The sequence below is a fragment of the Notolepis coatsorum genome (assembly GCF_963971535.1).
Source record: "Notolepis coatsorum genome assembly, chromosome: 19".
Taxonomy (NCBI): domain Eukaryota; kingdom Metazoa; phylum Chordata; class Actinopteri; order Aulopiformes; family Paralepididae; genus Notolepis; species Notolepis coatsorum.
The window spans coordinates 45,342,678-45,356,074 of record NC_140183.1 but is presented as its reverse complement, the minus strand read 5'-3'; the positions used below and the strand labels follow the sequence as shown (position 1 = coordinate 45,356,074).

Sequence of the window (13,397 nt, the reverse complement as noted above, 5' to 3'; positions counted from 1 at the left end):
TCTAATCTTAAAAAATTACAGACCCATCTCCAATCTTCCGTTCCTATCCAAAATATTAGAACGGATTGTCACAACGCAACTTACTGACCATCTATCAAACAATAATCTTAATGAATCTTTTCAGTCTGGCTTTAGAGCCTTACACTCCACCGAAACGGCGGTTACCGAAGTCACAAATGACTTACTGCTCTCTCTTGACTCAAACCTAACTTCTGTGCTCTTATTGCTTGATCTCAGTGCAGCCTTTGACACTATCGATCATTCGATTCTTCTAGGTCGGCTTGAGAATCATGTTGGCATTCGGGATCACGCACTTGCTTGGTTTAAATCTTATTTAACTGATAGAACACACTGCATGGTCTATAATGATTTAACATCTGAGATCCTCCCAATGCAATGCGGGGTCCCACAAGGCTCTGTCCTGGGCCCTTTGCTATTTTCAATTTACATGCTACCCCTCGGCAATATCATACGCAAATTTGGCATAAACTTTTTTACGCTGATGACACCCAATTATATATACCTATTAAGCCAAATGATACCTCCCAATTACAAAATCTTGAGGCTTGCCTGCTTGCCGTCAAAAAGTGGATGTCGCAAAACGTTCTACTCCTTAATGCAGATAAAACTGAGATGTTAATTATTGCCCCCCCAAACCACAGAGGCCTGTTTCAGGACATCTCCCTCAACTTTGATACTTGTCATGTATCCCAGAGCTCCACCATAAAAAACCTCAGTCATTTTTTATTCCTCCCTCTCATTTAATGCACATATAAAGAATTTCACCAAAATTGCCTTCTTCCATCTTCGTAATATTGAAAAAAGATTCCACATTTTAACTCTGAGGCTGATGCTGAAACCCTAATTCATGCTTCTGTCTCATCACGTCTAGACTACTGTAATGCACTTTTTTCAGGCCTACCTAATTCAAGCATCAAACATCTTCAACTCGTGCAAAATGCGACTGCACGGATACTAACTAAAACTAGAAAATTTTATCACATCACACCAGTTTTGTCCGCCCTACACTGGCTTCCTGAATAGAGGGTTCTGAGCCTGAGGATATGATCTGACCCTGTTGTTAGCAGTGTTTTGGCTGGATTCTTTGGGAGAGCTATGCACAGCCCTGCTACATGGGGACGCGTCTCCCAAATGCTGCATCCATGCCAAACACCGCATGCTGCTCTGTATTAATATTTACTACTCAAATTACAGTACATTACACAACCTTTAGGCACTACAATCAACTGCACTATGTCATACATTCTCAATGGGACGGCAGGGTGGACAGGTGCTTAATGAGGTCATGCTGTAACAAGAAGGTTACATGTTCGATCCTCACAGCAGTCAACATGTCTGTCATTATTCAAGTGTCCTTGATCAAAATGGCTGCATGACCCTGCACTCTGACCCCCCAGGAGAAATGTATATTTTCCCTCAACTCTGTAATGTGTCTCGGAGGGATATGTAGGCCTAAATAAACATTCTGAATTAGGGGGCGTTCAAATAGGACATGATATCTCCATCCCTGTACTCTGAAAGCCATTATTTCCAATGGCCTGTGCTGTGCAACAACGACTTTTCACAAAAATCAAGTAAAATCAAGTTGAACTTTGGTTATTGCATGTTGTGACCAAGCCCTGCGCCTCCAACAGAAACGAACGGCAGCCAACCAGACAATAGAGGAAAATGGAGGAAAAGTTGAATGTCATAATCAGAATTCCTTGAATGGGCAACTGTATTAAAGATGTCTGCCCACATGTTTGATGCCATTTAGTCCTCCTTGAAAGGCATCAAATGTGGCGACAGAATTCTTTAATACATTGTACACATTTCCAACCAAGTGGGAATACCAGGTGTTTTAAAAACAGAATTAAGATGAGCTCTTATCTATTCTTCTGCTCCTCTCTTGAACACCATTCATATGGTATGTTGTCATAGTAAGAAGCCAGATTTTGAAATAAATACATTAAAGTTGACATGCATTATAAATGCCTTTTTTCTGTGTTTAGCATGTGTTGTGAAGGGCCAGATTAAAGCTGAGAATCTACGTTTATTGTTTTATATACCTTGTATATTATTTATATATACAAGTTATATCCCTTTAAGCCTGCGTTTTGAATCCTAGTAATATTCACTTTCCTCATTGGATAACGCTCTCGGCGCCAGACGGCGCGCCCCTAAAGTCAGGTTCAAAGGCGAGCCTGGGCATGTTGGAGCATGCCTGGAGCCGGCGCATTGATTCGAGACGAGAACTGAGGTTTGGCACTAGAAAGCCACTTAAGTATATATATCGTGGCAGGTGCGAACAGCAGCAGTTCGGCGTTCGGTAAAACAGTGAAGTGCAAGCAGTTCGTCTAAACAGAGTGTTGTGAACCACGTGCGAAGTGAATAGTAAAAGTGTCAGAGTTAATGCAGTAACGTCAAGTTCGACTTAGCTTAATGTGAAGTAAAGAGTCGTTATTTAGTGTGAATCGTGCCAACAGCAGTTCGTTCGTGTGCAGCATTACCCAGCAGTTCGTTCGTTTAGTAACTAGTGAAACCTTAGCCCGTGTGCGTGGACTAAATACATTGGTGCCAGTACACGAGGAGGGCCTAGTCGTGGAACCTACTGGACATGTGCATATTGGAACCTACGGCGGCGATTGCAGAACCAGTATTGGTTGGATTATAGTGATTGTGGAACGTACTACCTGGAGAAGAGCCTCGTTAATACCCACTGTCGTTTGGATTTAACCACCTTGAAGATTTACCTCGGGCTAGCTTCGTGGACCGAAGCTAGCTGGCTATCGTCATTGCTATCGGGCAATTGGATTACAGTTATTGCTTTGTTGCTGAGCCTTTGGATTACAAGGACTGGATCTATACGAGAACCCCTTCTTCTTCAATTGAACAGACTGAGTATCCGAACATTCTTCTTTTCTCCAGAGCTTACATCTCTGGGAGGATAACCCCCCTGTCTCCAGCGGTACCAGCGTGGGTGGAGAGGGGTTTTCCCCCCCTTGGTGGATTTTTTTTGTCAAATCAGTTGTGCAATAGTCACTTTTGGTGAGTTGTTTCTATACAATTCAGTTATATGACATTTAGGTATGACACAGGACTACACAAGCATTTTTAGTATAGAAATGTGTCAACAGACTAAAGCAGGGAACCACAATATTTTGCATGCGAATTATGCAGAATGCAATATCATAACTGTCTATTACTTTTCTTGCAATTGAGCCAATTTTCCTTAGGTACGGTTTTGAGGTGTGTTCAACAGAATGTAGTATCAAAAACACACAAAAAGTATGGGTTACTGAATGCTGAACTGCACTGTTATTTTTTTTTTTTTTTTTATCTTTTTCCCCCTCCTTTTTCCTCAGATTTTTCTCCCATCCCAATGTTAGTCGTTATGCCAATTTCCAATCCCCTACCTGGTCGCTGCGCACTTACCCCCCACAGTCGGTCTGGGAGAGTGGAGGCTATCACGTGCTTCCTCCGACACACGTCCAGCCAATCAACCGCTTCTTTTCACCTGGCAGCGCGGACTCTCACTGAGAGGGTGTAACGTGTGGAAGGATCACACTACCCTCCTTAGATCATATCCGCGCTGAGCAGGCGCCCCGACCAAACTGTAGGAGTCGCTGTTTACAACGACCCGGACCCACCCCGCCAGCTTTCCCACCCTCTAATACAGCCAATTGTATTAGTGTGAACGGCCAGCCAAGCTGGTGACAACGCCGGAGCTGTGAGCTGGATTCAAACAGGCGAATCCAGCGTCTCCGGTGTTGGTGACGAACGCAATCTCCGCTACGCCACCTGACCGCCCTTGAACTGCACTGTTATAATCACTAAGCCATTGTAAGACCTTACCTGTGTCCCTGTATCACTTGTCTCTGCTGCCCTTTGATTAAAAAATTTCCCTATGTCCATTTTCCTTTTTTTGGGCATATTTCAGTTAGTCACAGTAAAAGTCACCTAATAAAAGTGAGATAATTGACAATATCAAAACATGCTAGGGCTGTACTGAATAGTTCAAAGCTTCGTTCATAATGTTGACATTCAAATTCTAAATCAACATAAAAAAATGTAATACTTTTTTTTTTTTTATTATTTTTTTATTTGCCAAGGTATGGCGAGTGCCATACCTTGCCATACCAGAACGACGCCCCTGGTGTGTGCGCCATCTCTCTCCCTCGTCGGGGACACACACATACACAAACTTGACTGCGTGTGTCGAGGACGCACTCTCTCTCTCTCGCTTGCTCGTTCTCTCTCTCTCTCTCTCTCTCTCTCTCTCTCTCTCTATCTCTCTCTCTCTCTCTCTCTCTCTCTCACTTGCTCGTTCTCTCTCTCGCTCTCTCTCGTATGTATCACGCTGTGTGGGTGACTGTCACTGAAAGCGCTTATAGGCGGAGCCCATCCAATAACAGGCTGAAATCCTGAGGCTGGAAAATGATGCTTTTGAGTACTCCATTAGAAATATAAAACAATATATATATTTTTTTAAATAAACCTTACAGATGTCTTCCATAGACTCACAGGAATTGTGTAAAGTTGCCCAAATAGTGCAAGGAATAGCAATGTATGTCCCCTTTAAGGGTCTTGTGCTCAATATCTTTCCATAGACTCAACCAAGAAGCTGAAGGATGTGCTGCAGGAGTTTCATGGAGATGGAATATTGGCCAAATACAACCCAGAAGACGTATGTAGGATCATTTTAATATTTTATTCATCAATTGATAGCCCTAAATCATAGGAAATGTATTGTAGTTGGCCTGAGGTATACATTTTGTTCTCCTTTTGATATCAACATTTAACATGGGCATTGGTCGGTAGTTGCCACATGGTGGTTTGAATGTTTCATAGCCTACATGAAAATGTTTGATAATTTTCTCTCTACAATGCTGCGTTCTGTAGAAGCAGGAGATCATCAGCCAGGTAACTGCTAACTCTCTACTTCCCTGATTTATTGATTTGGGGTCAATTTGTCAATAGTGTAATTATTAATTTGATAACACAACTCTCTCATACAGCCATGTCGAGTAAGTATCACTCATAAAAAATTTGTTTAATGCTTGATGATTTATATTTTATATTTATGTGAAGATGCTAATTCCAAATCCATATATTTTTACTCTTTTTCACATTTGCGATATCAGGAGGTCAAGTTAAAGATCCCCTCCACCGTGTTTTTATTCAATATTGCATATTTAATCAAAAAAAAACTGTATGGTTTTTCCACCAAAGATTTTCAATAAACTACTGAAGATTACTAAGCAGCATCCCTACACCTTTGCCCTCATTGAGAATACAGCTGTAGCTATACTATGGTATGGGTGAATACTATTTTCTGATTGGCGTGTTAAAACCATTTAATGCACACGTAGTTCGGCTAAAGTTTAATCACCATTCTGTATTCATCTGCTACCCAATCTGTAAATATAGCAACATTAAAGAGCATAGCTTTCAAAGATTACTCATTATCAACTGCGGTGAAGCACAGCTGACTTATTAAAACTTGATAAACTAATGACCAGGAAGGAAAACACACCAATGGCAAGTGCAAAACTTTCACCAAAAATTTGTGAAACTTTTATATTGTTGGCAAATTACCATGGTATAAGCAGAATAAGGTGTAGGTGTGCATTAAACAGTCTCATCTGTCAGGTGGTTCTTCGCCTCCACGTCATGCCTTAAAACTGTTTCACGCACACCTACTCATTGATTATCCCTTACAAAAAACATGTTTTTCAGTGGAGGGGATCTGTAAATGTTCATGTTGATATTTTATGAAGCATAGAAGAACATTCTCAGTGGGAATGTTGCTACAGCTACTGTGCCAGGAACCTTGAGGACATTCAACACACACATATCCACATTAATAAAAGTTGTATCCACATTAATAAATTCTTTTAATAAAGTGTGGCGCTGTATACAATTTTATCAACTCCCTACAGATACTGTAGGGAATGGGCCTCACAGCCCAGGGCTCTCCTAATGAACAATACAAAGCAGCTTGTGTTGGTCTTGTTTCAGGAGATTGACTTTGAAGGCTTCAAGGTCTTCATGCAGACCTTCTTGGAGAGTGAGCTCCCTGAGGAATTCTGTCAGCACCTCTTCATGTCATTTAGCAACAAGGGACCCAAACCCAGTCCCTCTTCATTAGAGAAATCCAGAGTCGCTGGTAAGTGTATACATAGAATCTTCTCCTAAACAGACCCTGAAGTCACGTAGGCCTGCATAGCGCTTTGGGCCTTGCAGTTATGCCAGTGGATAACTAGGTTTAATGTCCGTACCTAACCATTGTAAATTTCCAGACATCAACGTTCATTCTTCTCAGTTTTGGATCCTGGAAGTATATTTCTCAATGGGATGAGATGTGGAAGTCTCAACTACTGTAATAAAAGACTAATGATCAAGATGAGTCTTGTTATAATGTAAGGCAAGCATCCTAAAAAGACTTGCAAACAGGTCTGAAATGTGGACGGGGAGGAAGTCCTGAGTCAAGAATCCTGAGAGAAACATTTCATTTATATCCCCAAATACCTTCCAACAGAACACATACATGTATAATAAAATAATAATAATAATAATAATAATAATAATAATAATAATAATAATAATAATAATAATAATAATAATAATAATAATAATAATAATAATAATAATAATAATAATAATAATACATACGTATACACTAATATATGAATATACATATGCATATATAGTGATGGATGGTAACCAGGTGTATGTGACATGATGTAACCAGCTGAGCTCAGGTTAGTGATGGATGTTAACCAGGTGTAAATGGTAAATGGTGCATTTATATAGCACTTTTATCCAAAGCTCTGTAGAATTTGTTCCTCACATTTTACCCATTCACTCACACATTCACACACCAACGGCGGAGGCAACCATGCAAGGTGCCAACCTGCCCCTCGGGAGCAATTAGGGGTTAAGTGTCTTGCTCAAGGACACTTCGACACTCTGCCCGGAAAGAGCGGGAATCGAACCAGGAACTTTCTGATCACCAGACGACCTCTCTACCTCCCGAGATGGATGGTAACCAGGTGTATGTGGCATGTAACCAGCTTAGTCATGTTAGTGAAGTTAATACATACAAACACAAACCAGGCCTCAGTTTCAACCACCATCACTTACACAAGTAAATTGGTTTTCAGTGTCATAAGTCAATAGGAGTTCAATATTACTGGCGAACAGGGGATTTGCCGGATCGATTCTAGCCCAGTGTGAACTGTGAGAGGAAGTAAAGCTTCAGCCCGGCATCATCTATAATGTTTGTTTTACTTTGCCAGAGATAAAGGTCTTCTGAGCTCCTGCTTAGGGGAAGTGTGTGTGTGTGTGTGTGTGTGTGTGTGTGTGTGTGTGTGTGTGTGTGTGTGTGTGTGTGTGTGTGTGTGTGTGTGTGTGTGTGTGTGTGTGTGTGTGTGTGTGTGTGTGTGTGTGTGTGTGTGTGTGTGTGTGTGTGTGTGTGTGTGTGTGTGTGTGTGTGTGTGTGTGTGTGTGTGTGTGTGTGTGTGTGTGTGTGTGTGTGTGTGTGTGTGTGTGTGTATGTATGTATGTATGTATGTATGTATGTATGTATGTATGTATGTATGTATGTATGTATGTATGTATGTATGTATGTATGTATGTATGTATGTATGTATGTATGTATGTATGTATGTATGTATGTATGCGTGTGTGTGTGTGTGCGTGTGTACCAGCTACAAAACGATACATTGATTCCCCCCTCTCTTTTCTAGCACTTCTTCTGTTAAAGCTCCTGTTTGCGTAGTCTGTTGTCTCCCCCCTTTTACCCCATGGAGCATGTGGGCCACGTGTCGACTCTGTTCCCATTGATCTAGCTTTGGTAACTTTGGCCTCATCTCACCCTGCCGCCTGCCCTGTTTGTCTCATGCAGATAGTGGCGTAACCAAGTACTACTACAAACCACTGTGTTCCATGTGGCCTGACAATTTGGTGCTCTTGTCTTCACCAGTACAGAGTTTATGGCTTGTGTGAATGACAGCTGGCTGATTCTGTAAGCTTATACCGGCGTGCTGTTGTACTGAGCAACAGCCGTAAGCTACATACAGTACTTTTTTTATAGATTTATTTATTTTTACAGTATTTGTTTTAGTTTTTATTATTTTTTTGTAATACAATTGTAATAGTGCTACTTCATCTAAAAGGGTATATTCCAATGAAATTTTCATTGCAAATTCTTTATAATACTGCTGTAATATAATTATTATATATTTTTTAGATATGTTGGATTCAATTAAATATACATTTCAAATCATTGACAACGTTATTGCAAGAATGCATACCTTACCTACAGTATATACTTACCAGCTCTATACTGGGTTAGTGCTGAGGGCGTTGTGGCGGGCCATTTTCAAACTTTCATCTTGGTCCCCCCCTGCAGGGCTGAAGATGATCAAAGGCAACTCCACCCCTCTGAAGGCATCTAGTCTGTCCAGACCGCTGGCCTTGGTGCAGTTGAAGGACATAGTGTGCTACCTCTCATTGTTGGAGGGAGCAAGACCTGAGGACAAGCTGGAGTGTGAGTACTGGGTGACGTGAACTCTCCATACCTCCATCTCTGTCTCTCTCCATACCTCCATCTCTGTCCCTCTCTATACCTTCATATCTGTCTCTCTCCATACCTCCATCTCGGTCACTCTCCATACCTCCATCTCTGTCTCTCTCCATACCTCCATCTCTGTCCCTCTCTATACCTTCATATCTGTCTCTCTCCATACCTCCATCTCTGTCTCTCTCCATACCTCCATCTCTGTCCCTCTCAAAAAAATTTATAAAAAATAACTCCATCAGTTGCCTGAACGACTACTGTCCAGTCGCACTCACCTCCCTACCCATGAAGGTCTTTGAAAAGACACTCAAGCCCCACATCATATCTAGCCTCCCACCCGGACTAGACCCCCACCAGTTCGCCTACAGAGCCAACAGGTCCACGGAGGACGCCATCGCCACGACTCTCCACTCTACCTTGTCCCATCTGGAGAGAGCGGGGGGCTACGCACGGCTGCTCTTCGTGGATTTTAGTTCTGCATTTAACACCATCCTGCCTGACAGACTAGTGCCCAAACTCATGGACCTTGGACTAAACCATCCCCTCTGCCGGTGGTCTAAGGATTTCCTCTCTGACCGCCCCCAGAGGGTCAGAATAGGCCCCCACACCTCCACAGCCATCAGCCTCAGCACCGGATCCCCCCAGGGCTGCGTGCTGAGTCCCCTTTTTTACTCTATTTATACACACGACTTCACCGCAGTCCACCCCAGCAACACTATCATCAAGTTCGCTGACGACACCACCGTGGTGGGCTGCATCACAAAAGGTGCCGAGACCGCGTATCGCGATGAAATAGAGCAGCTGTCAGCCCTGTGCAAGGATAACAACCTACAGCTGAACAAGCTAAAGACCCAGGAGATGATCGTGGACTACAGGAGGAAGAAGACCGACATACAGCCCCTGTATATTGACGGGGGATGTGTGGAGAGAGTCTCGGTCATCAAGTTCCTGGGTGTCCACCTGGAGGATGACCTGACCTGGAGAATCAACACCACAGCGATAGTGAAAAAGGCACAGCAGAGACTCTACTTCCTGAGAGTACTGAGAAACTACCACCTCAGACAAGACCTGCTTGTGTCTTTTTACCGCTGCTCTGTGGAAAGCATCCTCACCTACTGCATAAATGTGTGGTTCCTCAGCTGCACAGCCGCAGAGAGGAGGGTGCTCCAGAGGGTCGTCAACTCGGCCCAGAAGATTATCGGCTGCCCCCTCCCCTCACTGGAGGGATTATACAACTCCCGCTGCCTCAAAAAAGCAGTAAAAATACTGAAGGACCCACACCACCCGGGCAACAAGCACCTCGTGCGGCTGCGCTCGGGCAGGCGTTTCAGCGTCATGCCCACCCGGACTAACAGACTGAAGTTTAGTTTTTATCCCAGGGCCATATGAACTCAGCAACATTTTAAAACAACAGTCTCCCTTGCACCCCCCCCCCCCCCCCCCCACGCACACACACACAACATTAGGGATAGTGCAGTTATCTTTTACACCCCCCTGTTTATATTAATGTTATTTATGCCCCACCCCTGTTTTTATATTTAATACTGTGTGTTTTTTTTATTTTTTATTATTATTATTTTTTACTAGCACCTAGGGTTGCATTTTTTAAATTTCGTTGTAACAACTGTAACAATGACAATAAAGATCTATTCTATTCTATTCTATTCTATTCTATTCATACCTCCATCTCTGTCTTTCTCCATACCTCCATCTCTGTCCCTCTCCATACCTCCATCTCTGTCCCTCTCCATACCTCCACCTCTGTCCCTCTCCATACCTCCATATCTGCCTCTCAGCTATCTCCATACCTCCATCTCTGTCTTTCTCCATACCTCCATCTCTGTCCCTCTCCATACCTCCATCTCTGTCACTCTCCATACCTCCATCTCTGTCCCTCTCCATACCTCCATCTCTGTCACTCTCCATACCTCCATCTCTGTCCCTCTCCATACCTCCATCTCTGTCACTCTCCATACCTCCATCTCTGTCCCTCTCCATACCTCCATCTCTGTCACTCTCCATACCTCCATCTCTGTCCCTCTCCATACCTCCATCTCTGTCACTCTCCATACCTCCATCTCTGTCACTCTCCATACCTCCATCTCTGTCCCTCTCCATACCTCCATCTCTGTCCCTAAGCTCTCTCCATACTGTACTTCCATCTCTGTCCCTCCATACCTCCATATCTGTCCCTCTCCATACCTCCGTCTCTGTCCCTCAGCTCTCTCCATACCTCCATCTCTGTCCCTCAGCTCTCTCCATACCTCCGTCTCTGTCTCTCAGCTCTCTCCATACCTCCGTCTCTGTCTCTCAGCTCTCTCCATACCTCCATCTCTGTCTCTCAGCTCTCTCCATACCTCCATCTCTGTCCCTCAGCTCTCTACATACCTCCATCTCTGTCCCTCAGCTCTCTCCATACCTCCATCTCTGTCTCTCAGCTCTCTCCATACCTCCATCTCTGTCTCTCAGCTCTCTCCATACCTCCATCTCTGTCTCTCAGCTCTCTCCATACCTCCGTCTCTGTCCCTCAGCTCTCTCCATACCTCCGTCTCTGTCCCTCAGCTCTCTCCATACCTCCATCTCTGTCTCTCAGCTCTCTCCATACCTCCATCTCTGTCTCTCAGCTCTCTCCATACCTCCGTCTCTGTCCCTCAGCTCTCTCCATACCTCCGTCTCTGTCCCTCAGCTCTCTCCATACCTCCGTCTCTGTCCCTCAGCTCTCTACATACCTCCGTCTCTGTCCCTCAGCTCTCTACATACCTCCGTCTCTGTCCCTCAGCTCTCTCCATACCTCCATCTCTGTCCCTCAGCTCTCTCCATACCTCCATCTCTGTCCCTCAGCTCTCTACATACCTCCATCTCTGTCTCTCAGCTCTCTACATACCTCCATCTCTGTCTCTCAGCTCTCTACATACCTCCATCTCTGTCTCTCAGCTCTCTACATACCTCCATCTCTGTCCCTCAGCTCTCTCCATACCTCCGTCTCTGTCCCTCAGCTCTCTCCATACCTCCGTCTCTGTCCCTCAGCTCTCTACATACCTCCATCTCTGTCTCTCAGCTCTCTACATACCTCCATCTCTGTCCCTCAGCTCTCTCCATACCTCCGTCTCTGTCCCTCAGCTCTCTACATACCTCCATCTCTGTCTCTCAGCTCTCTACATACCTCCATCTCTGTCCCTCAGCTCTCTCCATACCTCCGTCTCTGTCCCTCAGCTCTCTCCATACCTCCGTCTCTGTCCCTCAGCTCTCTACATACCTCCATCTCTGTCTCTCAGCTCTCTCCATACCTCCATCTCTGTCTCTCAGCTCTCTACATACCTCCATCTCTGTCTCTCAGCTCTCTACATACCTCCATCTCTGTCCCTCAGCTCTCTACATACCTCCATCTCTGTCCCTCAGCTCTCTCCATACCTCCATCTCTGTATGTACAGAAGCACACTTAGGTACGAGGGAACCAGTTTAAGCAGAGCTTTGTGCACAAGAGAGAGCCATCGAGAAAATCGCCGTATTTGTAGAGATGGGTAACTTGCAATGGCATATAGGGTGCAATGGTGCACTCGATTTCCACATCCCGTGATGTGGCGATTTTCTCGATGGCTATATCTCCATACCTCCATCTCTGTCTTTCTCCATACCTCCATCTCTGTCCCTCTCCATACCTCCATCTCTGTCACTCTCCATACCTCCATCTCTGTCCCTCTCCATACCTCCATCTCTGTCACTCTCCATACCTCCATCTCTGTCCCTCTCCATACCTCCATCTCTGTCCCTAAGCTCTCTCCATACTGTACTTCCATATCTGTCCCTCTCCATACCTCCGTCTCTGTCCCTCAGCTCTCTCCATACCTCCATCTCTGTCCCTCAGCTCTCTCCATACCTCCGTCTCTGTCTCTCAGCTCTCTCCATACCTCCGTCTCTGTCCCTCAGCTGTCTCCATACCTCCGTCTCTGTCCCTCAGCTCTCTCCATACCTCCATCTCTGTCCCTCAGCTCTCTCCATACCTTCGTCTCTGTCTCTCAGCTCTCTCCATACCTCCATCTCTGTCTCTCAGCTCTCTCCATACCTCCATCTCTGTCCCTCAGCTCTCTACATACCTCCATCTCTGTCCCTCAGCTCTCTCCATACCTCCATCTCTGTCTCTCAGCTCTCTCCATACCTCCGTCTCTGTCCCTCAGCTCTCTACATACCTCCATCTCTGTCTCTCAGCTCTCTACATACCTCCATCTCTGTCCCTCAGCTCTCTACATACCTCCATCTCTGTATGTACAGAAGCACACTTAGGTACGAGGGAACCAGTTTAAGCAGAGCTTTGTGCACAAGAGAGAGCCATCGAGAAAATCGCCGTATTTGTAGAGATGGGTAACTTGCAATGGCATATAGGGTGCAATGGTGCACTCGATTTCCACATCCCGTGATGTGGCGATTTTCTCGATGGCTCTCTCTTGTGCACAAAGCTCTGCTTAAACTGGTTCCCTCGTACCTAAGTGTGCTTCTGTGCACGAAGCAATATAAGTATGCCCTTCTCAAGCTGCTCTAACACTGGAAGTTCCCCATATGAGAACTGAATTGGGAAAAAGGGCTTTTAAATATGCTGCTCCTTCATCCTGGAACAAGATACAGGAGGACCTAAAATGACCAGGTCTGGTCACCCTCGGAGAATTCAAAGCCATTTTAAAATCCTACGAACTCAGTCCCCTCGGACAGTGCAACTGTGTTTGATCATTTGCCTGTTTGATAACTTGCCTGAAATTGTAGCTTGCTGTGAATGATTTATCTGTATTTTATTGTGATGTTCTTTTTTATGTTGAAACTT

At 44.5% G+C, this 13,397-nt stretch overlaps 1 protein-coding gene across 3 annotated transcripts in view; it reads left to right on the top strand.

Annotated features, from left to right (window-relative positions):
- Positions 1 to 13,397, top strand: part of dgkb (diacylglycerol kinase, beta) — a gene marked incomplete at both ends in the record, with an annotated part of 150,330 nt that overhangs the window by 14,035 nt on the left and 122,898 nt on the right. The window contains 3 exons of one of the 3 annotated variants that reach the window (XM_084337017.1): positions 4,611 to 4,687; positions 6,022 to 6,169; positions 8,417 to 8,554. In XM_084337017.1, the coding sequence (XP_084193143.1) occupies positions 4,611 to 4,687; positions 6,022 to 6,169; positions 8,417 to 8,554 (363 nt within the window). Of the gene's footprint in view, positions 1 to 4,610; positions 4,688 to 6,000; positions 6,176 to 8,416; positions 8,555 to 13,397 lie in introns of all 3 variants that reach the window. The other 2 variants (XM_084337016.1, XM_084337015.1) reach the window with 2 other exon arrangements.